Source organism: Oryzias latipes, chromosome 24 (assembly GCF_053564925.1).
Source record: "Oryzias latipes strain Hd-rR chromosome 24, Olatipes_Hd-rR_3.1".
NCBI lineage: Eukaryota > Metazoa > Chordata > Actinopteri > Beloniformes > Adrianichthyidae > Oryzias > Oryzias latipes.
Window position 1 is genome coordinate 18,333,820 of NC_136260.1, and position 24,781 is coordinate 18,358,600.

Genomic DNA, 24,781 nt, shown 5'->3' on the forward strand with positions numbered 1-24,781 from the left:
TCTTTTTTAAAGAATTCAAGAAATTCCTGGTCTTTTAACAGAGACGTATTAAACCTCCAGGTCGTACATGAGGGTGTGGATTTTTCCCTGGAAATATTTACAGAGACTGGTGCATGATCACTGATAATAATCGGATGAATGTTGGAACTTTTAATTTCTTTTAAAAGAGAGTTACTGATTAATAAATAGTCTAAACGGGAGTGTGAATAGTGAACTGGAGAAAAAAAGGTGAACCCTTTAGTGTTTGGATGACATGAGCGCCACGCGTCGCAGAGACCCAGATCATTCATGTACTGCTTTAGAATACTTGCAGACCTCCATGTGCGCTGGGCTGCTGCTGTGCTGAGTCTGTCAAGTTCAGGGTCCAGAACCAGATTGACGTCTCCTCCTATAATGATTGTGGAGTCAGAGTGAACTGAGAGTGAGGTGAAGAATCTGTGAAAGAAGGAAGAGTCGTCAACATTTGGACCATAGATGCTGGCTATGCAATAGTCCTTATTCTGAATGGATATATTAATAATTACAAATCTACCTTCTGGGTCAGTAACTGTATCCTTATGAGTAAATGTAACATTTTTATTAATCAAAACAGCAACTCCTCTTTGCTTGGAGTTATAACTAGAAGAATATATGACTGGAAATTTTGAGCTGCACAGGAGGTCCTGAGATTGTGTACATAAATGGGTCTCCTGCAGTAGAGCTATATCTGCTTTAAGATCATCCAGGTGAGATAACACTTTCAATCTCTTTGGCCCAGAGCCAAGCCCACGCACATTCCAGCTAACAATGTTAAGACTGTTCATAACTGTTCTGACCAAGAGAATGTAAGGCTAAATAGAGTGTGTGCCGGTCCATGTGCGCGTGCCCGCTGATCGATGAAGAAACACTGTGCGTTTGTGTGCGTGCGCGTTTCCTGACTGTGTGAGCTGCATGTTGCATGTGTCCTATGTGGGCTTATGTGAGGTGTTTGCGGGATGTCCGCGAGTGTGTGCTGGTTCGCGTGTGCTTGCCCGTGTGCGCGCTTGTCTGCGCGCACGTGCCCTTCCGTGCATAAATAGAAACCAACTTACCGGGGGACGTGTTACCTTTGGATAATTTACATATGAGGAGGGGGGGAGAGAGGGGAAACTAAAAAGAAGAAAGAGGTAAAGAAAAACAGAAAGAAACAAACATAACAGGAAAAACAACAGAAACATGAGAGGGGAGAAAACTTAAACTGCTTCAGCGAGATGGAGGTGTGGATGATTGATGAGCCGGTTTCATTCATTCAACACGTTTAGCCGCTGTTTTTTCGGATGTCAGATCTTCAGCAAAGCCAGGGGGTGATCTCCGGGTCTCGGAAGAGCCTTCCATCTACAAAGAGTTTATCCACAGAAACCACGGCTCTAGACCCGTTGGCAAGGTGTTTTTTCCTCAGAGGAAAAAGGATCTTTCGGCGCCGCAGGATCTCAACCGGAAACTGGTCATTGACACTAAAATGTGTCCCCCTCAGTTCCCGGCCGCGACCCTTCACCATCTCCTTTTGCTTGTAGTTGTCAAACTTGGCTACAATCGGTCGCGGACGCTGGTTGTCGGACCTTCTTCCTCCGAGCCGGTGCACCCTCTGGAACGCGATCTTCTGCACCTCCTCCTTGGGGAGTTTCAGGTGGGCTTCCATGAAGCGTTTCACCGTCGCCTCCGGGTCTTCTCCTGCCTCCTCTGGAACCCCCGCGATCACCAGATTGTCCCTCATGCTCCTCGACTGAAGATCCAGGAGGGTTTCCTTGATCGAACGGTTCTCCTCAGAAAGGCGAGCGGTGTCACTGCTCAGGGTTTTGACACTTTCTCTGAGGGCCTGATTCTCCGCTGCGAGCTCCTGCACCTGCTGCTGGCTGAACTCCAGAGACTCTCGCAGGCCTTGGAACTCTCTATGGAGGATCTCCAACAGATTCAAGCGGCCGTCAAGGCTGGAGAGCTTTTTATCAATGGAATCTAAAGCGTCACTGATTCCACTGCCTGGAGAGGAGGCAGCTCCGGGGGAACTTTCTGGTCGGACGCGTTTGGAGGAAGGAGTAGTGGTGTTGGTCTTCCCCATAACGACGGTATTGTAGCAGCCGTCTAAATAATTCTCCAGGTCCTCCAGGCTGTCAAAAGGCTTATTCAACTTTTACAGATGTTAGTTTACCAGCTTAATTGATATGGCAGTAAAATGATATAATAATGAAATGTTTGTTCTGCTACTTACGCACCGCCAAGCTGAGTTGCCACACCGGTCTCGTTGAGTCTCGCGATACTACAGCATCTCTCTCCCCGACACTTCGTTTTTAGCCAGAATCAGAAAACCTGTGTGGTTTTCTAGGACATAGTTTCTACAGAGCAGCAGGAGTTCATTAGAAACTCACCGCTGAGAGTTCTCTGTTTGCACACACTCCCACTAGCTTACAGCCCCTCACACCCCCCAACCTAACATCACTGGTGCAACAAAAATGGCGAGGAGATACCCGGCTGTACAGTTTTGAGCCAGGACAATGAAAACGCTGATGTACACAGATCTAGTTGTCTACAAGTGGATGCATCAGAATGGAGCAAAGCAGAGGGCTTGTTCTCTGCCGTGCGTATTTCCTACGTAACAAATACGCTCTTCTTCTTCTTCTTCATCTGCTCCTGATTCACAACGACTTGAATAAAGACATACTCAGAAATGCAATTTTGAGCCACTATTTGCATCGGAGTGGATCTTAAAGGGAATTCTTTTTTTCTGTTATGTATATTTGCAAAATGGCTGGATGATTATTTTACAAAATTCAGAACCAGTATTGTTTAAAACTGTTACTTTTCTCCCCAGAAATGCAACCAACCGTATAGACAAACTGGTGAAAGACTTGGAAACAGAGGTAATGATGGGTGGAGCGCCTGTGATTCAGACTTTTATAATATGATACGGTGATGCAGAGCTTGTTTACGCTCACACTGCTTTCCAATCTGCCCCTCATCAGATGAACAGCAGGCAAAGAGTCGAGGCCTCGCTGAGGCAGCTGGAGCGGGAGCGAGCCCTCCTGCAGCACCAGAGCGCAGAAAGCCTCCGTAAGGTGGAGCTTGAGGCAGGAAGAAAGCGCAGCCTGGAAAACGAATGTGAGCACCCAGAATCTAAATGCCTTCTTTAAAAGTGCCATTTGTTGTGGGCGAAAAGATCAAAAATCACTCGCAACTTTAATTGTGAAGCTTGAGAATGAATTGACATTGGTGTGGGTTATATTGTTATATTTATGGAGATTGCAGAATGCAACATTTACAGCTTTGAATATTTCGATTGTTGTGCGTTTGTTCATCAGTGAACAGCTTGAAGGACCAGTTTGAGGATCTGAAAAAGAGGAATCAGCAATCGCAGATTTCTAATGAAAAGAACATGGAGCTGGAAAATCAAGTGAGCATCAAGTTTTTACTATAATTTTTTCTGCTTTTTTCAATGTCTTGCTAAACATCAACAAAAGCAAAGTGTATATATATATATATATATATATATATATATATATACGCAGCTACTTTTTTAATCCCCCTTATATATGATAAAATTAATAGAATAAAAATATGAATTGAGTACGGATTTATTTTATTTTTGTTTTGTGTCATTGAGCTTTTTTAATTTTAATAATTTGCTGAAGCATAAAGCATGTAAAAATACCCCTTTTAGCTTCTTAATTAAACATTTTTTCGGTGGGGAAATGTTCAAACTGCATTTTTTTAAGATTTCCATTTTAGGAATGGCAGTAATCTTTGTATTTTTCACAGCTTAAAGAAGCGAATGCCATGCTAAAGGCGGAAAAAGAGGCCGTGGCCCAGCTGAAGAAGAGTCAGACTGAGGCTCAGAAACATGCACAGAGCCTGGAGATCAGCCTCAGAGAAACAAAAGAACAAAACAGCCAACTGGAGAACAACAAGGTGGAGTTGGAGAACCAGCTCAGAGGAATGCAGACAGAGCTGGAGGAGGAAAAGAGGGACTGCCGTCTTGGGACAGAAACCATTGCTGACCTGCAGGGTGAGATACTTTTGTGTACCAAAAACGGATTTCAGTTAGGGTAGACTCACTGCCACATTTAAAGAAGAAAATTGTGTTTTTTAGTGTTTTTAACATGTTCTTATGATGGAGGACATATATAAAGAAAATTAAGCTTAAAATTGCATTTTTGAGTATTTTTTATTCAAATTGTTGTGAATGGGGAACAGATGAAAAAATAGACGTTTGAAAAAGATTGTAATTTTGACGTGGAAAATACGCTGAGTGGGCCACAAGCTCCCATGTACATCTTTGTTTTCCTTGCGCTAATGGTCCCGCCCACAACTCAGAGGCGAATTTCTAAACAACTGCTGCTGCTCTGCAGAAACTATGTCCTTAAAAAACGACAAGCTTTTTTGATTTTGGCTAAAAATGGCATAATAATAATAATTAAAATACCACTGGGAATGATTTTAAAACCGATCAAGAGATGATCAGAGTGGATATTTAAAAAAAAAAAGTCAAATTGATTTGTAATAAACTCTTCTAGCTGCTGGAGTCAACTTCTCCACAGTGCGGAAAAAGATTACACAACTCTAAGCTGGAGCTGGATATTAGATGTATTTGGACGCAGCTGTGGGAAATGTCGAATCATAGGTGGAAACATCTGCTCAGGAGGCTGAGAGTGAAAGCAAAAAAAAACAGAACCTCTTTCAAAGAGACCGTTTGGAAACTTGAAGCGGATAAAGCCACTGAGGTTAGACAGGATATAAAGAAACGGCACGTGATTTATTTTTCTCCCCTTCTTTGGTCGAATTTGTTGTAGGCGGAGTCAGAAAGAAGACAAGTAAGACCCTACATTGTCTTGTCTGACTCAGACAAGCATCCAGTGTTTGTGCTGGATCTTTATGTAATGTTGAAAACCGAGCAGATTTGGTCCATTTGTGGTTTGATCTAATTCGCCCTAAATCTGGCAACGTGACGGCTATTCAAAGTCATCCTAAAATCTCTTAATTTTTCAATTTTCTCCTGAAGGACGAATCTCTAGTTTGGAAGAAAAGCTGAGCGAGCTGAAGGCGTCTCTCACCCAGGTCCAAACGGAGAAGATGGAGCTACAGAAGAAACTTAACTGTCTTGAAAAGGTTGGTTGGTAGCCATTCATTTTTATTTTGGTCAACAACATCTTTACTTTTTTAAGGCCAGGAAAATTCAATTCAATTTCTTTTGCAGGAAAAAAGCAACCAGGACATCAATCTGACATTTAAGATCAAGTCGCTCCAGCAGAGTTTGGAGCTGGAGGAGGCGGAACACAAGGCCACAAAAGCCAAACTTGCTGATAAGAGCACGATTTATAAGTCCATAGAGGAGGAGAAGTCTCAGGCTTTAAAAGGTCAGAACAATTTAAAAAAAAAGGATGTGTTGAAGCAGAAATTAAAGTAAAATATGTTTTATGGCTCTGAAATGAAGAAAGTACAGAAATCTTCCTGAAACTTCTGTAGACTGACTTTCATTTGTTTTGTACTTTCAGAGTTGGAGAGCACCTTGAAGGAGGAGCGCAGCTTGAAGCAGCAGATGGAGGGGAAGCTGCTGCAGCTGGAGAAGGACTACTCCATGCTGGACTGCGATTACAAGCAGGCACAGCTCAAGCTGGAGGACATGCATGGGCAGAAGGAAATACTGTCTGAAGAGGTGAGTTTTTTTGCCTGTCAAATAAATTTTTCTTGGGTTGTTGCTGCCAAATCGTACCATGGGTTTCTGAATTCTCTTCTTTTTCCGCCCGCATTTTCCCATTCCACATGTCTGCAGGTCAAGCAGCTGACCTTGCGTTTGGAGCAGGAGACACAGAAACGGAATTTGATGCAGAATGATCTGAAGATGCAGAACCAACAGGTGTCTGCACTTCGCTCATCAGAGAAGCAGTTTAAGCAGGATCTCAACCATCTGAAGGACATGAAGCAGATCCTAGACAAGCAGAATCAGGAGCTACGCAGGTCAGATTGCACCGTTTCTGAAAATGCTGTCATGCTTTTGGATGCCTCAGCTCATGGATTTTTGGTTTCATTTCAGGGAAAAACAAGAGACTGATGGCCAGTTGAGGGAACTGAAGGACCACCTGGAGGCAGAGCAACAATTCACAGTCAGTCGTTTATTCATCCCAAATAGCAATGCGTCTACCACATTAAAAGTGATTTTGATTTTGTCCTGCCCCAAAAATGATCATGTATTTGTTTTCCATCAAAGACGCTTTACAAAACACAGATCCATGAGCTGAAGGAGGAGTGCAACGAGAAGAATAAGGCGTACAAAGCGTTGCAGCAGCGAGTCGCAGAATACATAGAGGAAAGGTGAGTGAGGCTGCAGCCGACAAACAAAGAAATCCTCTTCAAATAAACAAAACAATGTGAATGTGCTCTTTAAATTTACATATTTTTTAAAGCAGCACTTTCAATACTGTAAGAGAAGGTCATGAAAGTTGACTGTTGTTCCTGATGTAACAGAAAGATTCAGTCACTTCAAATTGTGCCAATGACATAATGTCATTGCCTGATATATGAATGCTCAGAGGATAAATGGAAACTGTTTCAGCCTAGGTTTAGAAGGATAAAAAACTTTTTTTTTTTTTCTGCGGTCAGGGATTCTCTGGCAAAACAGCTGGAATCCAGTTTAACCAATGCCGATACAGAGCGCCTGGCCCGCTCCGTTGCCGAGGAGCAGTTCTCCCAACTGCAGAAGGAGAAGATCATGAAAGAGCTGGAGATTGAAGACATGCTGGCCAAACACAAGCAGGAGCTCGGTGACAAGGAGGCCACCATTAGCTTGGTGAGATCATTGAAGAGACACAGCAGTTCTTTAATGAACGCCATAGGGGCATGAAAGATCTTCTGCAGCTTAAACTGCTACTGTGGAGATTTATGACTTTTTAAAGAAGAGTCTCGCATATGGGTAAACATAGACAAAAAAGTTTAGGCTGGAATAACCAGGGAGTAGGCCTGATGGTGAAAAAAAGCTTCCTTTAAAGTAGAAAATACTTTTTTCATCTCCATACAGAGAAATTCAGTTGTCTGGTTAGCATACCATACTCAGAAGGAAACAAAAATGAAAAATTATGCTAACAAAAACACTATAAAAGCAATGAATACATAAGTTACAACTTAACAAAAAATACTAACAATACAAACAAATAAAATGATAAAATTAAATAAGATCCTCTGTCAGCAGTGCCTGTTGTGGAATGCAGATGAAAGACCTTCTGAACCTTTAGAAGGTTTACTTTGGATATGAAAAAAAAAAACGGTTGTGGGTAACTTAAGGAAAAATAATTCTATAAATGCATAATAAAGTTTACAGACTTAATTTAATATTTTTGATATAAAAATATAAAGTAAATGTAATTATATCTAGTTTATACTATATAAGCAAACACCATTTAATAGGTTTATTAAATCATTCTTTATCTAATTAATCTTTAAATGAATATAATATTTCCTTCTGTTTTTAGATATGGCATGATGTTCATCTGTTCACTTTTTTTTTTACATCTGCTAACTTTTAGCAAATTTTAAATCCAAAAATCAGATTGTGATCACCATTTTTTTTGTTGATTATGTATTAAATAATTAAAACATTGTTTGTTAGTATTTTTAATGTAATTTATTCATAAATGTTACAATTTTTATATTTCACTGTAATAAAAGTCCAAAGGCAAACACGATTTATTGACACGTTCAAAATCCGATCAGGACGCAGAAAAGATGGTAATGTTAAAAAAGAAAAAAACAGGGAGATTGCGAAATGTAAACCTCTTTATAGCAATGGATCACTTCAAATGCATTTATTTATAGCATACGTTCTACTCTGCTATTCCAATGAATTCTTTTTATTCTACCTAAAGCTGGAGGAGTCCAATCGCACCCTGACTGAGGATGTGGCTAAGCTGGCCAGTGAAAAGGAAGAACTCAACAACCAACTGATAGAAACACAACACAGTAAGTCTCCTCTTGAATTAATACCCTCAAGGGGGGAGGAGCTTTTCCACTGAAATGATTTACCTTCTCATTCGAGGAAAATGTGTTTAAAAAAAAAGTTTGTAAAACTGTTATAAAAAGAAGCCAGTGATGTCCTTTCATAATTTCTTTTTTCTGCAGAGGCAGGTCTTTAAGGTCCTGTAAATTATGGAGAACTTGCAGAAACCCTGAGAATATATGCAAGATTAATATTAATGTACATTTTTGCAGAGCTCATGGAAGCCAAGGAGTTGGAGAAAGAGATAGAGACAATGAAGGCGTCTTTTGACAAGCAGCTAAAGACTGAAATCACCCTCAAGAAGGAGGTTTGTGCGGCTCTCTAGTCGCTCTTTTTCATATCTCTGATTTTTGTCAACAGTAATATTCTGCCTCAGGCTTGTTTCAAACTGAGCAAACACTTGCATCTAAAGTAAAAAATAAAGTCTTGTCTTTTACAGATTCACGCCCGCAGGCTTTCCAATCGATGTGCAGCATTTATATTTATCATAAAGTGAATGCTGCTGTAAGGTTTTTTCTTTTTTCTTTTTTTCTTGCTGTCAGGCTGTGAGCAAACTGACTGAGGTGATGAACAGAAAGGAGAAGGGACGGGGAGGCCATCGAGGCATCGATACACAGATACTCAAGAAGGAAAAGGAGAATAGGATGCTGCAGCTTCAGCTGAGGGCAGAAAAGGAGAAACTCAACACCACCATATACAAATACCAGAAGGATCTGAACGACATGCAGGCGGTCAGTGTGCCCACGCTGCCAAAAATACCCACAGAATGTATACTTGCAACAAGAAAACATCTGTCTTGGAAAAGCATGGGGGAAGCTGTAACTTCATAAAATCATTATCCATCCTGAAGGCTTAAACTGCATCTATTTTATTTGCGTAACTCAGACATTTTCATTGTTTGGAATTGTTAGATTTCTTCACTAATTTTGCAGCCAAAAAACAATACAATCCTTTCAAGTTCTTGGAAATGGGAGAACTGTTTGTGGCATGCTCAGATTGAGCTATACATGTGACTTTCTGGTTGTGTTTTCAGCTGATAGCAGAAGAGAACCAGGCCCGTTTGGAGCTTAAGCTGGCGCTGGACAGCAAAGACTGTGACATCGAGCGACTCCGGTCCCAGATCACCTCCCTCAGCATCCATTCTCTAGACACCACCAGCATCGGCAGTGGAAACGACCTGGAAACGGCTGATGGATATCCAGGTCTTTCATCTTTTAAAGGCTCACGCATCTCAGAGTTATTTACTCTTATTCTGCATTTCCTTCCTTTTCTGTTTTTCTTTTTAACTCCCTGTTTTCCCTCCCTTTGATTTCACTACTTCTCACCATTCTTCAGTGCGGATAACTCACTCTCACACCTCAGAGTCAGTGTCCTTCACCTACCAGCGCACTCACAAATCCGTTTGCATTGACACGCGGCCCAAACTCCACTCGGCTGCCTTTGTCTCTGACTCTGACGACGAAGAAGAAGCTGATGGCCCTGAGGAGCGGGGCCAGCAGCCTTTGGCTCTCACCTATGAACAGCCCCTTGAGCCTGAACATGGAGGTGAACCTGCATGGCGGTTCATACCTGAGATAGGGATGGAGTCTGACACCATATTAACAAAGTTTTTTTTTTCTGAATTCACACAAAAACACAGCTGTGACGTGTGAAGAAGCTAATCCGCTTTCTCTGTTGACTCTTCCTCTGCTGTGCTTTAATCCTGTCTAATGTTTACTGGACACACTCATCTGATTTTCTATTGAACCACAAGGTCAAAGGAGGCAAATTTGTTTGGAGTTAGTTCATATATTACTAACTAAAAATTTGCCAATCTAGATTTTTTATTTTTTTTATTTTACTATTTGACTTTTAAAAGTCTGATCATTTCCCGCAGGTTTATTATCGTTCAAGCATGAAGCAGGATTTCCTGCCTCCTCTCTGTTTTTGCCAGAAATGTCTTCCTCTCTAAGTGATGAGCACCTTCTTTAAGAAAATGTCACAACTCCCTAAAAATGTCAAGATGTTCTTTTTGAACAATTCCCACGATTAAAGACTGATCTCCCTTTTACGTTGTTCCTGTTTTTCTTCGCTCCAGACTCCAGGCTGGAGGGTTGGGTTTCGCTTCTTCTCAAGAATTCAAAGCGATTTGCCTGGGACAAAAAAGTAAGGACTCCGACTCTGCACTCTTTTATTTGTTGATGGTTTTTCTCACCTGGGTCACCTATGCCACAACTGTTCAACCTCCACATCCATTTCGTTTACAGTATGTGGTTGTAAGCAGTAAGAATATATTGTTCTACAACAGCGAGCAGGACAAAGATCAACATCTCGCTTACATGAGTTTGGACATCAGGTGAGTAAAGAAAAAAAACAAGGCTGCTGGAAAAGATTTTAAAATATATAAAATAAGACCTCAAAAGACATTCAATTTTTTGTCATGTTAATGAGATACAAAATGCAATGCGACACAAAAACATTTCACAAATTGTCAGGATTTCTTTGAGTTGCAAACTGGTCATAAATTATTTTTCACCAGCTGGCTACGGCGCTCAATCTGTGGTTGAATGTTCCACAAAAGTCTGTTAGCTCTCGGACACTAAACATGAAATAGATCTTGCAGAAATTGTTGTGATATTATTTACAATATGTGGTAAATGCAGATGTAGGATCCATCTTACTCTAAATAAAACATAGACATTAAAGACTGTGTTAAAAAATTAAAAAGTATTACAAAACATCCTTTTCAGCCTTTGCCACTAAATTAACTAAAATGAAAGAAAGTGCAACATTGGTGGAAAAATAACTGCAATTCAAAAGTGTGTTGTATTTTTATTTATGTATATATAAATGTATGCTACCCCTAATAGAAATATGTGTATTTTTTGTGTGAAGTCCTTAATTTCATTTTAATTGGTTTAAAAAGCTCTTAAAAAGTCCTAAATTGCACATCCTTAAATTTGTTATTTCTTCATGTTTTCGTATTAAAGTTTTTCTTATCTTTGAGCTTCTTTAAAAGCTTTCCCGTTGTTCTTTTAATTATAATTATGGTGTTTTTAGCCACACAAAAAAAACAGGACACCGTTTCTGCAGTATGACATTAGAAATTAGCATTTTTTTCATCTGCTCCTGATTCACTTTTATTTGAATAAAACAAATACTCAGAGCTTAATTTTCTTTATCTATGTCCTCCATCATTAGAAAAATGCAACAAGATAATGTTAAAAACACAATTTTCATTGGAACCTTTAATGAAATCAAATTTGTGTTAAAGTGAAGCTGTAAGGCATAAATATGTTTTCTAAACGTTTCTCAAGCTTGGATGGTATTTAGTTTTATTTTAGCCTCGTTGGTTGTGAGAAAAATGGTTTACAGTTTGATAAATTATTATTTTCATCTTAAATAGATGTTCTAAGCTGAGTTTATCTTTGGTCTTCTCTCACAGTAAGCTGTTCCACGTTCGCTCCGTCACTCAAACAGACGTGTACCGTGCAGATCCCAAAGAAATTCCAAAGATATTTCAGGTGATTTAAAACAAAAAATGTTTTCACTGAGTTTCTTTTTTTATGCTCTAAGAAAAAAAGCTCACCTGGTGAACCCTGCTTGCTGACTTTTCTGTGCAGATCCTCTACGACAACGAAGGCGAGAGCAAACGAGAGCAGGAAGCCACAGTGGAAACCACTTCCAACATCGACCGGAACAATCTCATCAGCCACAAAGGCCACGAGTTTGTTGTCACTCTCTATCACTTCCCCACCAACTGTGAGACTTGCAACAAGCCCCTGTGGCACGTCTTCAAGCCCCCGCCGGCCATCGAGTGCCGCCGCTGTCACTTCAAGTTCCACAAGGACCATTTGGACAAAAAAGAAGAAGTTTTTGCTCCCTGCAAAGGTGAGCGTAGATTACTTCAATTAATCATTTCAAAATAACATAACACAATCTCACAAAAAATGTTTTCAACCTCAAACTCTTTTGAGATTTTTTTCTTTAGACTGTAAAAGGGCAAAGTATTTTTGTAACTAAACATTCGGATGTCAGTTTGACTCGGCAGAATAAAGAACGGATCCGCTTCCATAACCAACATTTAACTTCAGTCAGCAAAATTAACGTTAAAATTCTAAATCTGCAAAAGAAATGACAAAAGCAGGAAGACAGGTAACTCTTACATAAAAAATAAAATAATTTAAAACTTATCAGATATAACAAGTAAAATAATTTATCTGTGTTTTCTTCTATAATTCCTTTAATCTATAAATATTTTGGAAATAAAAGGAAAACAAATCTGAAATAGTATATTTTTAGAATAATTTAATTATTGATGTAAATTAAGAATGATTAGGATTTCTGAGATATAAGTCAGAATGCAGGAACATTAGAACTAAAATAAAAAAAGAGACAAAAAAATCTCAATTTCAGAAAAAAATAATTGAATATTCAGTGAAAAGTACAAATTTAGGATTGTGAGAAAATTAGTTTTGCATTTAATAATTTAGTGAAATACGAATGTTGAAGGTTGGGATGGTTCTGTCTGAAGTAGGTTGGAGATTTTTTCTTATTCCTGGTTCTAATCTGTTCCTTGTTCTTCTATTTTAGTGAACTATGACATGTCCACTGCCAGAGACCTGCTGGTGCTAACCAGCTCCAAAGAGGAACAGCAGCACTGGGTCAGCCACCTCCTCAAGCGCATCCCAAAGAAAAACCCGACAAAGAGTCCTCAGTCTTCAGCGCTGACCAGCCCCACGGAACCACAGTTGCAGCCTCCTTCCCGACCCTCCCCGCGCCTTTCACCAAGAAATTCTCCTCAGTTATCGACCCATCGAGGGGCTGTCAGGTCCAACAGACAACAGCAAGCATCAGGGAAGAGCAGGTCAGGACTCTGTTTTTTCTTTGTTCTGCTTCCTGTTAAACTTCTTATGAAGTTAAAAAATAATTAAAAGTGGATCATTTCATTGTAGACAAACCTGTCTTGCTTTAAATTTGCATACCTTGCACTTTTGGATAATTAGATTTGTAACTTTTTTAACCAGTTTTGCTCTGACATGCTGTTTCGGTCCATTCAATGACACCAGTGACAAGTCTGCAATCTAAATTAAGTTTTACTAAATAAGCATCTTTATGTTTTCACTTAAAAAATGGAAATTCCCACTTTGCTCATCTTTTATCTATTTTAAAAGCATTCCCAGTGGTTTTTTAAAATATGTTTATGATGTTTTTAGCCAAAATGGGGGGGGAAATTGTTGTTTTTTAGGACATAGTTTCTGCAGACCGGCAGTAGTTCGTTAGAGATTCCCCCCTTTGAGTTGAGGACAGGCCCGTTGGCGTGGAGCTACTCCGTCCCTCCTTTCTGTCCTCGTTGCTGAGAGGTCAAAGCAGGAAGCTTGTGGCCCCGCCCAGTAATGATTGGCGATACCACACTTTTAAGATTCTATACAATACAGATTACGGAACTTTTTGCAATTTGGAAAACCAATTTCTGATACAGATTACTGGTCTTTTTTTCCAATAGATTATTTCCTCAAGCATGTTATGTGTAATTCGAAAATCAAATACCATCAAAAACGTTCTAAACTCACTTACTGATGCCATGCTGTGTTGTTGCTAAGGGTAATATGCACATCTCCCTGCTCCTCTGGTCATGTGACTGATGGTGCAGCTCAATATGCTGTGGGCTTGGGGGTGTTTCAGTACAAAACTGTGGAATAACTCACCCAAAAAACCCAAATTATCTATCTTTCATTTTCTCATTTATTACTTGGTAATCGATACTTTAATAGAGTAGTCAATACCAAAATAGATGATGCACAGGTATCAGTATTTTGAAATCCAGGTATTAATACTCCCATTACCACCATCTGGGGTCTTTTCTACATCACAAATAATTTCAGACTGCATTTTTTCAATTGCTCCTGATTCATTATAATTTGAAAAAAGAAATACTTAGAAATGCAATTTTAAGCTTAATTGTCTTAATATATATCAACCATTTTTGGAAAAGTGGATGTTAAAAACACCAAAAACATGATTTTCATTGGAGTGGGTCTTTAAACTACGTTTACAGGTTAACCGTTTGATCAAGTTTTACATATTATTTATTTGTGGAATTGCACTGGAGACTGCTTTTTAATTATATCTGTAATCCGGGCTTGTTTTTCACTGTCATTACCAGCTGACTTAAATGTGATGAGTTTAGCACTCTACAGCCTCAGCCTAATGACTTAAAGCCTAGCTGCATTAGTTAAACTGTTGGTGTAACGAAGCCCGACCCTGTCGCCCTCACCCTAACTAGCTGTCATCCTCCAGCTCTGGCCCCATGCTTCGCATCATCCTTCACTGACCTCCCCACCTCTGACTCCACCTTTCTAATGTCTCTCTGGCTGGGAGACTGTAAGTAGCAGAGCTGTCTGAGCTCCTGCTGTGCTGCTGTGCCTCCTACTAACCCCCCCATCATAACAAGCACTCTGTAATTCACCATCAGCTTCCTGCTGCCCCCTGGTGAGAGGGGCAAGTATTGCTTCATGAATTTTGTGACTTAGTCCTTGAACTTCATCATTTCAGGGTGCTTGATTTTGACCTGAAAAACTGGAGTTGGTCTGTGGATTATGATGATGATGATGATATGTTCTTCTGAAGAAAAAGGAAGGACAGAGGGTAACTGGTCCTCTGCATGAGAGCTGTGTGTGCCTCTTTATGGAGACTCAAACCTGTGTTGGCATGATTATTTTGTGTTAGACCAAAATAAAAAGATTTTAAAAACAAAAACATCTGAAGGTTTTTAGATATTGAATCTGCATGTTTTAAAAAAATTGAAAAGGACAAATTGATAGTATTATCTCTACATTTTCTGGTTTCATCAGCTCATTCCTCTGGTGTCTTGTGTGGATTCTGGTTAGTTTTTCGTTTAAGTCGTGTGGATTTTGTGTGGGCGTGCCTTTGAATTCCTGCCACTCTGCTGCTTGTGTCCCAGCTTTTCACTTTCTTTCTTTCTTTCTTTCCATCTCCCTCTCTTCACAGTTAACCGAGGCTGCGTTTTCAGCATTATGTGGATTGATGATGGACAGAAATGCCGGCAAAGAAATCAACTGACAAAAAACAACAAAAGGGACTCAAACATTCTCAGAAAATGTGACATCGCCAGATTGTTTTAAGATCTTGTTTTTATTATAAACAAAGCCACATTTTTATAATCAAAAGATTACGTTTTAGATTCATTTTTTAAAATTTTAAGCATGTCTTTGAGCATTTGTATAGAAAGAACAGAAAAGTCTGTTATGCAGAACCTGTTACTTTTGATTGTAATGAATATTACACCAGCACAATGTACACATGTGATCCTGTAATTGTATGAATAGAGTTATTTGAATGGAGTATTTTGAGCCCTTTGAGCTTTTGACACTAAAAATCTGCATTGTAATGCAGTAGCATAAAAAGCAAAAACAAGTTTTTTCTTCTATAATTGCATCTATTCATTCATGTTTAATAAAACATGACTGTTTTCAAATGGATCAATAAAAGACTGATACTAAACTATTAAACTAAAGTGAATCTTTTGTGGGGAATTTTCAACCTTTTGGGGAAAAACCCATTTAGGTTTAGAATCGTTATTATTTTTTTAATAAAATCAAAACGGAGGCCAGTTTAACTTTTATTTTTAACTGTGCGGCAAAGTTTTATTACTTTATCAGTAATTCTCTACTGTTGAGATAAAGTAATTGCTGTTTTTTTTTTATTATGGAAAATTATATAAACAACCTCTATGTAACCCAGTGAAAGAAAAGCATTTACATTTAGATTTTTATCTCATAAATTTACTGAAGGATAACAGGTTTCTTTTTTTACCAAAATTATGACATTAATTTGATGTATGATCTTCTTTAAAGACAATAAAACAGATACCATCAAAGAAAATTGCATTAGAAATTTAAAGGTATCATTAAGACAGCTGAAGAGCTCAGATAACTATAGAAAAAATAAAAGAGAATGTCTTTAACAGGAACAAATTTTAGAAATAAAATAAAATTGTATAGAAATTAAATGGTGAAATCAACTCCAGGTCATCCGGGCCACTAAAGACGCTCCAATAGTATCAGGGTAATACCAGGCTGATCCTTCCAGTAAACCGTCTGAATACTGTGTATTTTGGGAGACAGTTTGAACTCTACCAGAATAGAAGTGTCTTTATCTCACAAGTGCATGCAGAGTGAGTGGGCTCTGCAGGAATAAATCTTTCAGGACACCTTAAAGCCAACTGGCTCTCTCCATACATAATGTAATGATTCGTCATGTGGCAGTGCAGCTGGGATGGTGTTTCAAAGGTTTTATTCCATCCCGTGTGACTCAATGTTCTGGATGAATCTGCGGTGAATGAAACTTGCACTACCTGCAGCCCCATCAAGAGTATGTCATCACAAACCCCTGCTTTTTGTCCCTATATGGTTATGAGACAGAAAGGTAGTTATGGTTTTACTATTATTTTAGCTTTTTCAATCAGGATTGAAAGGTATCTACTTTTTTATTGTTTTGCTTCTTAGTTCACACATATAAGTACCGGTAGGTGTGATTAAGCTCGTCGTATATTGATATTGTATTGTTTTAAAGATCAATTTAAGTCTTAATTGCACAATTTATACAATTTATTGTCTCTAGATTATTATCTATATTTCCCTATATATACCTATTAGGTAGCACAAGTCCTATTTAGGTTGTTTTATTCAAAGCTGCATGAAACAGCTCAATGAAATGACCTCTTAGTCCAAAATGCAAAGTAAAAACTACAAAAACACAATAATTTTGTTATGTCCTCTAACATTTTTTTCCTAAAAGTCTTCTTTAAGCTAGTCTTGATTTAGTTTTTCAGCTTTTTTACTTTTTGTTCGGCGTGGGGAATATTTGGCGCCATAAATATCATGTTATTTTTCTACTCGTGCAGCAGAATTGGAAATGGCAACAAGTCTGTGTAACAGTCAGTCACTCACCATGTTGACACTGCATGTCCTTGACAAGTGACTGCCGTGGCAAGCCCTGGTTTGCACAATAAGCAATGATTACTTTGCACGATTCCTCCCACTGAATGCCTGTAAACCGCCAGCAATCATTACCGAATCAGACCATCCGAGACACATTTACTTGGAAAACAGCTGTAAGTTTTTTAAGTGTGTTTGAGGACAAAACCCGCATGAACTAGAAAATATTTTACTTGTATTTATTTAGTTTTCTGTGAGATATTTTGCTGTCTCATCCTATTTAATTTTTTGTCCTCATTCTGCAGCATTTAGAAATGACAACCTTTTTTGTTCTGGCATTCCTCCTCATGGCGTTCTCCTGCCATGGGAGTCTTGCCTGTCCTGAATTCTGCAAGTGCAGCTCTGGAGGATCAGAGGTTGTTTGCAGTGAGGTTCCTCTGGCTACGTTTCCCTCTGACGATCTCCCAAACAGCACCACCATCCTGACAATTCAGCTGACAAACATCACGTCCATCACAGAAGAGCATCTCAAAGTGACACCACTGCTGCAAGAACTCCACCTGTATGGAAACCAGCTGCAGAGCCTTTCACCGCATCTTCTCCGAGCTCTTCCTCATCTTCTCAATTTGGATCTGACTGAAAACAAGCTGAGGCATCTGCCTGCAAATGTTTTCAGCCACGCTCCACTTCGTGGTTTGGTGCTGAAGAATAACCTCATTGAAGAAGCTCGTGGAGACTGGTTGCCTGAAGTCTGACTTGGTTGGACTTATCTGGAAACCTTTTGACAAGAATCCCAACGGCTTTGCTCCAGAGGCTACCTAACCTGGAAAACCTTGATTTGTCCAACAACCATCTAGAGGAGATACCGGTACATTCTCTGGATGGGCTGGCTAAACTCGAGAGGTTGAACCTTCAGGACAACAAGCTGCACAGCTTAGATGCATCTTCATTTCAGAGCATGCCTAGCTTAACTGTTTTGTTCCTCGCTCGCAACAAGCTCAGCCACCTCCCGGGGAACCTCTTCCATGGTCTCAGTCTGATCACACACCTGAGTCTGTATGGCAATCAGCTGAGCCGAATCCCTGTGGGGTTGTTTGACCCGCTGGCCTCTTTGGAAGAGAGGAGCCTGGACCTGACTGGGAATCCTCTGGTGTGTGAGGGGAAAACAGAGTACCTGTGTAGGTGGTATGAGAAGAACAAGAGAGTTTTTCTGTCAGACAGCCTTAGCACCTGCAGGTGCCCTGTGTGAGTCTTTAAAGTTGGTGATGTTACTATCTGGAAGGGAACTGGGCCTTTAGTTGAAATGTCTTAGAAACCAGGTAAAAAGTTCTGTAAAAAATGTTATTAATTCAAATGTTTAAAATTACAATTCCTCTTTCCATCATGGACACAACAGGTGTCTCCTATAGATCTCAGACTTTGAGTTGCAGTTTTTTTCCACCTTTCAAACTAAAAAAATTGTAGCTTTTCTTTTTTTTCTTATTTCTTACAGATATAGTACCATCAAGTGACATTTAATGTTGAGTGGATTGTATTAGTTGATTTTGTTTTTATGTACAGCACCTTGAGCTGTCGTTGCTGTCACGAAAGGTGCTATATAAATAAAATTAATTTGAATTTGAATTAGTAGTTACAAATCAGAGGAATCAAAGCTTGAATGCTTCAGATGAGTAAAAAAGTGCATTAAAAATGGTTGATCTTGCCAGTTAATATTGTGATGTGCATTCAATTTACATCATAGCAATATTACATATTGTTTTTTTTTGCTAAAGCTTACAAAACTAAGATAGAAATAAAAAATATAATTTTTTGTTTTTTTATCTCACTGCAGATTTGATTTTTTTTACTCTAAATCATTTTATTTTAATGTTTAAAAGTAAATCTTTAGCCTTGCTATTCATGAAAGATATTTTTAGCTTATAATCAAAAACATGCTTATAAAATCTGTCTAAAATCTGTTGTTTTACTTATTATTTCACCGCAGTATCATGGATAAAAATGTTATTTGCAATGCATTAATAAAAGCCAACTTTGATTTTTGCATGGGGCCATCCTTACTGTTGAAAATGACAGAAACTCAGCTGTGGATGAGCTGGCTTCCTTCTTGTTTGCCTCTTGCAAAATCTTGTCCACACTCACCGCAGCCTAAAAGGAACAGTCTGTCAGGGAAAACAACAGGGAATTTCAGAAAGCTTTCAGGTAAGAGCGTTTTCATGATGACCACTTTCAGGTTTTAGAGTAATTACAGGTGAGTCATTTGTTCTTTTGACATTTTCCAGAGCTCTGCTGTGAGGATGAAGTTGTTGCTGCTGCTTTTAACGCTCACATCCCTGAGACTAATTTCCACTGAAGATTCTTGTTCCCACTTTCTGTAGCCGAGGTGAACTGCAGCCAAAATGTTCCTGTAACCAGTTTAACCTCCAACACCACTCAATTATCCATCCAAACCTGAGCAGTCCAATTCTCTGACTGCTGCTCTCCTCTTAAAGAAGCTTCAGGTATTGGGCACAAACTTCATCTATTTCATTTCATTTATTAATTTATTTGTAAAGCACCTTTGTAAAGGCCTAAAGTGCTGTACACAGGGAGAACAAACACAGAACATTATCATAAAACCTAAAAGAATAAAAAGGGTCAATCCTTAAGTGCTGAAATGGAGGAATAATTCTGTTTTAAAACTCTCCAAGAGCATGAACTCTCTAATTGGTGGTGGCAACTAATTCCATAATTCCCCGAAACTTAGGTTTTGGTTCTGGTAACCATTAACTCAGACTGGTCTGCGGACCTTAGGGAAAAATATTTTCAAAGTAGACTGGAGGGGTGAGTAGGTGCCGTACCCACCAGGGACTTAAAAGTAAGGACCATAATTTTGATAAAAAGCATGTCTTTCACTGGCAGCCAGTTCAGAGAGACCGAGATCGGTGTTATGCGGTCAAACTTGTTAATATGATTCTTTAGAACTGCTGATTTAGTTCACCTGAACACATTTGGTATGGTAAATCATGGTAAATTTCCTGGTGGTTTTAGTTCGGAGACTCCTTTACCGCCTCCTAGAGGGTAGGGGGGTCAACAGTCTGGGTGCTGGGTGGCCGGAGTCTCTGATGATTTTTTTCTGCCCTTTTTGGAAATTGCTTACTGTTGATGTACTTCGTGGCAGGAAGTGGTGATCTGGTGATGTGCTGGGCACTGTCAGAGTGGTTTAATTTTTTAAAAAAGTTTAAAGCACACATTCAGATCTTAGGCTAATAGTGTCTAGTTGCTGTTTATGGAAAAAAAATATTTTTATTTTTTTGGGGATTCCACACCAATGTTGTCATGTTTGAGTTATTTTTTTGCATTTTTATTTGACACTGAATGTGTTTTATTTTCAAAGGAATTGTTTGTGGTGCTGTCCAAAGGAAAAACAAATTATATATAGAAAAAAAACCTGTTATAATTCAATGTTTATAATATTTAAATATTCTCTAAGTGATTGGCTTTATGGCCACAAAAACAAAAAAAAGTGTGTTTTTCTAAATGGTTAAAGTGGGATCAGTATAAAACTGGACCAAATTGTTTTTTTTTTAGCTTCAAATGTTACAGACCCCTTAATTTAGCTAAAATCCCAGAAGCTTCCTCTTCTTCAAAATCAAGACAACAATCTGTTTGAGCAAACATATTTTCCAATCTGCACCTCCTGGAGACACTAAACCTTGTAGCAAACAAATCTCAATTCTCAAACCCTCCATAAACATTCTTTTCTGCAGGAAGATCTGCTGAGAGAGCCTCCAGTAGCCCTTCTGCTATATCTCTGCGTCACCCTCAGCTCCTTCTGCTGAATCAGAATCAGCTTTAACACCTCCCCTCCAGATTTCTGGAGAGAAGGCCCTCCTTTCTCATGATCCTAAAAAGGAACTCCTAGCAAAGTGATGAAACTCTGTAGAGATGGCTCACTGCCCATTCTCACAATGTCCTCATTTTTAGAGACTTGTGATGGTCTTAAACATCTGAAAAATATAAAATAAACTCTTTAACTGACACTCAATTCAATAATCAGGAAATGAGAGGAAAATCTATATTTTACACTTGTGGGGAAAAAATAGGAGAAAGCAAAACAGTGAGATATTTTGAATGTACAAAATCATTTTATTTTATATGTTCTTTTAATATATTCCTATTTAAAGACATATGTTAACAAATGAGATCAATTGAGCTGTAATAGTTCTCCAGGATGCAGCTCCTGCAGAAATCTTTCAGCACAACCTCATACTTGTTGGTTGCATCACAGATTGCAGCATTGTTTCAGTCTTGGCCTTTTGTTTTTTAAAGATGTTGCGCATGTGGGTGTGTGTGTGGGCTTCGCTGTTGCAGAATCTTGCATATAACCTCTCTCAGAAACGTGCAAATATCTCCCATCTTTTTTCTTTTTTTTTTTGCTTACTTCAGGTCTGCCTTTTGTTTGCTGTGACTGTATATCATTTGTGTGCCCACACACTTGCTGTCCCCTGCCTTGATCAGACTGTGTGCAGCACTTTGTAACTTACAGCTCTTGTAAAACCTAAAACATTGCAGACCCTTGATTGTGTTACTCCAGGGATTTAAAGCTTGTTTATCAATGCAGCCTTAGCAACTTGAGAGGTTTGATGTATGACTTTCATCCCACCTTCTTAGATTGCCTTCTGGAGGAAGGAAGTAGCAGGAAGTTTAGCAATCACTGTCCTGTACCCTTAGGTTCCAGTCCTGAATTTTAAATATGTTCAAAGTTTGAAGCAAAAAAGAAAGCATGTGCTTCCTTTCTGGCCCATTAAAAAGTTACATTTCTATTAAAACTGCTTGCAAAACAACTTTGTGTGGTGCAGACTGCAGAACATTGAAAATAGGTGTTTTTTGTGTCAGTAAAAGCAATTAAAAACAATGTTTACTGAGACTTCATTTTAAGATGCCACTTACTTGAAACATCAAAATCTAAAACCCACAGTTTCAAGTACCCCCCCCCCCCCCCTCAAGGGTAATCAGTCCTTCCATATTGAACCAATCCTAGGGTTTTTTTTTAGCCAATCTTTAGGCAAGAGCAGAACGAGACTGAAGTGGTAAATCCAGGCCAAAGTCTCAGATCTTCCAATAAGAAGCTTTTAGCAGAGCCCACTTCAAAACAAAGGAAGATCTCCCATTTACATGTTTGTGGATTGCTCTTTCGTGGTATTTGTGCATTTTTTTAAATTTCTTTGAACCTTTTTAAAGTCAGGAATAGACCTACTTTTCAGAAAAGCCTTTATTTTATTATTTTATTATTTTTTATTTTCATTTTTAGATTATTTTGTGATATATGTTTGTGGTATGACTAATTAAAATTGAGTGTATTTTGGTTTTTATATTTAATTCTAATTGTTTATCCAACTAGTTTATTACTTTTTTAAATTTTACTTTTGAGTAATTTTTAAACAGATTGATGACATAAATCCTAATTTTTTCTGCTCCTCTTGGGGGCGCAAACCTGCTTTCAGGACTGTGGTGTGGACTGCTAAAAGCAACAACAATCGAGTTATGCATACCTCAAAAATGGATTAGGACCTGATCAATGAAAATGTCAATCTGAGGGTTTTGAAAATGGCAGTGACCATTCTGAAACACATCTGCAGTGATGAAAACATTTTGTCAATCCCACATTTTTGACAGGAATCAGAACTTTTGGGCCTTCTTCCTCTGCATTTAGGGGACCTTATCTATCTACACCCACCAGGACTCACAGGACTCTCATCTGTAGAATAATTTACCTGAGGATCTAAACATTTCTGCATCTGTGGAGATTTTTAAATATAAACTAGAGAGGCATCTTTAACTTTTATGGTTCATCATTGGTACATGTCTGCCTTTTCTTTCCTTTAATTGTTACATTTTTTTGTTCATCTTGTGTTGCTGCTTTTAGTCTATTGTTTTTATGACTTTTTGTTGTTTTAATCTTTTTTACGTCAAGCACCTTGTTAGGGAAAGGTGCTCTACAAACAAAGTGATAGATTATTTGACCTTATTCTCTTTGGGTATCTAAGCAAAAACTTCTTTTAAACTCATCGTTCTGAGGTTTTTATTGAGCAGTTTAAGAAAAATGTTAGCGACAGTTCCACTCCGTGAAAACTGTTTCATATTTTTGAAGTGGAATTAATTGAAAAGACCTATGACAGTAAGTAGAAGATGGTCGTATTTATGAACTTATGTAAGTAAGTAAGTAATCTTTATTCATACAGCACTTCTCACAGAGAGCGACTAACAAAGTGCTTCACAAAGTAAAACAATATAAAATCAGTAACGATACCCAATAAAACGCACACAGGCATTGAAATAAACAAACAAGCAAAAGTGAACACAAGTAAAAGTCAGCTAAAAGCTTTCCTAAATAAAAAGGTCTTAACTTGAGCTTTAAAACACTCGACTGAGTCAATTTGGCGCAGAGACAGGGGGAGGTCGTTCCAAAGTCGGGGAGCAACTGCCTGAAAGGCGAGGTCTCCTCTTGTTTTAAAATGAGTTTTTGGAACACATAAAAGATTTTTTTCAGTGGACCTCAAAGAACGTACAGGAGTGTAGGGAGTTAAAAGGTCAGAAATATAGATCGGGGTTTGTCCGTGCAGGGCTCTAAAAACTAAAAACAGAATCTTAAAATCTATTCGAAATTTAACAGGAAGCCAATGTAGAGATAAAAGCAGAGGGGTGGCATGAGTGCGCTTATTGGTTCCAGTTAAAAGCCTTGCAGCAGAGTTCTGGACCAGTTGGAGACGTTTAAGAGACTTTTTGTTAAAACAAGTAAAAAGAGAATTACAATAGTCTAAACGAGAGGAGATAAAAGCATGGATGATCAGCTCAAGGTCAGACCTGGTCAACATTGGCTTCAGTTTAGCCACATTCCTCAGGTGGTAAAAACAGTTTTTGACCAAGCACTTTGAATGAGAGTATAGAGACATAGCTTTGTCAAACCAGACACCAAGATTCCTGAGACTGGGCTGGACAGAAGAGCTCAGTGCACCAAGGTGTCTTTTGATGGAGGGAATTTTGTCATCAGGAGCAAAAATTATTGTCTCTGTCTTGTTTGGGTTCAGGAGTAAATGGTTGTGCAACTCTGATGCTGGCCAAGCAGTCTAGGAGATTTGAAAGATTTGTGGAATTATTTTTACCAAAGGAGCAATAAAGTTGAATGTCATCAGCGTAAAGATGATAAGAAATATTTGAAAATTTGCTGATGAGTCTCCCAAGGGGAATCATGTAGAGAGTGAACAGAGTGGGTACCAATACAGAACCTTGGGGAACGCCACAAGACAGGATTTTTGCTTCTGAAGAAAGAGAGTCAACACAGACCTTATATGATCTACCACTGAAATAGGAGACAAACCAGCTTAGGACAGAACCAGATAAACCGTAGTCGTTGTGAAGACGTTCGAGCAAGATGACATGGTTTACAGTATCAAATGCAGATTTTAGGTCTAAAAGAATGAGAACGGTGAATTGACCAGAATCTGCCGCCATGAGCACATCATTAGAACCTTTTAAAAGAGCTGTTTCAGTTGAGTGGTTCTTTTTAAAGCCAGATTGGAAAACGTCACAAATATTGTTTTGTTCTAAGAATAACCTTAGTTGCTCTGCTACAACCTTCTCCAAGATCTTAGCAATAAAAGGAAGTTTTGAAATGGGACGGAAATTATTTAGATCAGAGCGGTCCAAGTTAGGTTTTTTAAGCACAGGATTTATTATAGCGTGCTTCAGAAAGGAAGGAACGGATCCAGACGTTAAGGAGAGATTTATAAGGTCAACCACGGCAGCACCAATACACTCAAACACTTGGAGAAAAATAGGAGTTGGAATTATATCAAGGGGGCAAGAT

At 38.8% G+C, this 24,781-nt stretch overlaps 1 protein-coding gene and 1 pseudogene across 9 annotated transcripts in view; both read left to right on the plus strand.

The window, feature by feature from the left end:
• Positions 1-15,512, plus strand: part of LOC101159717 (rho-associated protein kinase 2) — a 34,509-nt gene extending 18,997 nt beyond the window's left edge. For 2 of the 8 annotated variants that reach the window (XM_023952794.2, XM_078943058.1), the window contains exons 12-34: positions 2,825-2,873; positions 2,976-3,111; positions 3,312-3,403; positions 3,769-4,015; positions 5,009-5,115; positions 5,204-5,363; positions 5,502-5,662; positions 5,780-5,964; positions 6,041-6,110; positions 6,215-6,318; positions 6,607-6,793; positions 7,866-7,959; positions 8,209-8,303; positions 8,539-8,727; positions 9,030-9,198; positions 9,332-9,541; positions 10,074-10,141; positions 10,243-10,331; positions 11,421-11,499; positions 11,599-11,866; positions 12,569-12,842; positions 14,531-14,623; positions 14,987-15,512. In XM_023952794.2, coding sequence (XP_023808562.1) covers positions 2,825-2,873; positions 2,976-3,111; positions 3,312-3,403; positions 3,769-4,015; positions 5,009-5,115; positions 5,204-5,363; positions 5,502-5,662; positions 5,780-5,964; positions 6,041-6,110; positions 6,215-6,318; positions 6,607-6,793; positions 7,866-7,959; positions 8,209-8,303; positions 8,539-8,727; positions 9,030-9,198; positions 9,332-9,541; positions 10,074-10,141; positions 10,243-10,331; positions 11,421-11,499; positions 11,599-11,866; positions 12,569-12,842; positions 14,531-14,603 — 3,106 coding nt within the window. In that variant the 3' untranslated portion in view covers positions 14,604-14,623; positions 14,987-15,512. Of the gene's footprint in view, positions 1-2,824; positions 2,874-2,975; positions 3,112-3,311; positions 3,404-3,768; positions 4,016-5,008; positions 5,116-5,203; positions 5,364-5,501; positions 5,663-5,779; positions 5,965-6,040; positions 6,111-6,214; positions 6,319-6,606; positions 6,794-7,865; positions 7,960-8,208; positions 8,304-8,538; positions 8,728-9,029; positions 9,199-9,331; positions 9,542-10,073; positions 10,142-10,242; positions 10,332-11,420; positions 11,500-11,598; positions 11,867-12,568; positions 12,843-14,275; positions 14,360-14,530; positions 14,624-14,986 lie in introns of all 8 variants that reach the window. The other 6 variants (XR_002872854.2, XR_002872853.2, XR_013654144.1 and 3 more) reach the window with 6 other exon arrangements.
• Positions 15,513-16,922: 1,410 nt separating this feature from the next.
• On the plus strand, positions 16,923-18,316 carry LOC101159482 (leucine-rich repeat transmembrane protein FLRT1-like; annotated as a pseudogene). The gene is made up of 2 exons (XR_013654145.1): positions 16,923-17,111; positions 17,241-18,316. The product of XR_013654145.1 is annotated as a leucine-rich repeat transmembrane protein FLRT1-like (transcript).
• The last annotated feature ends 6,465 nt before the right edge of the window (positions 18,317-24,781 follow it).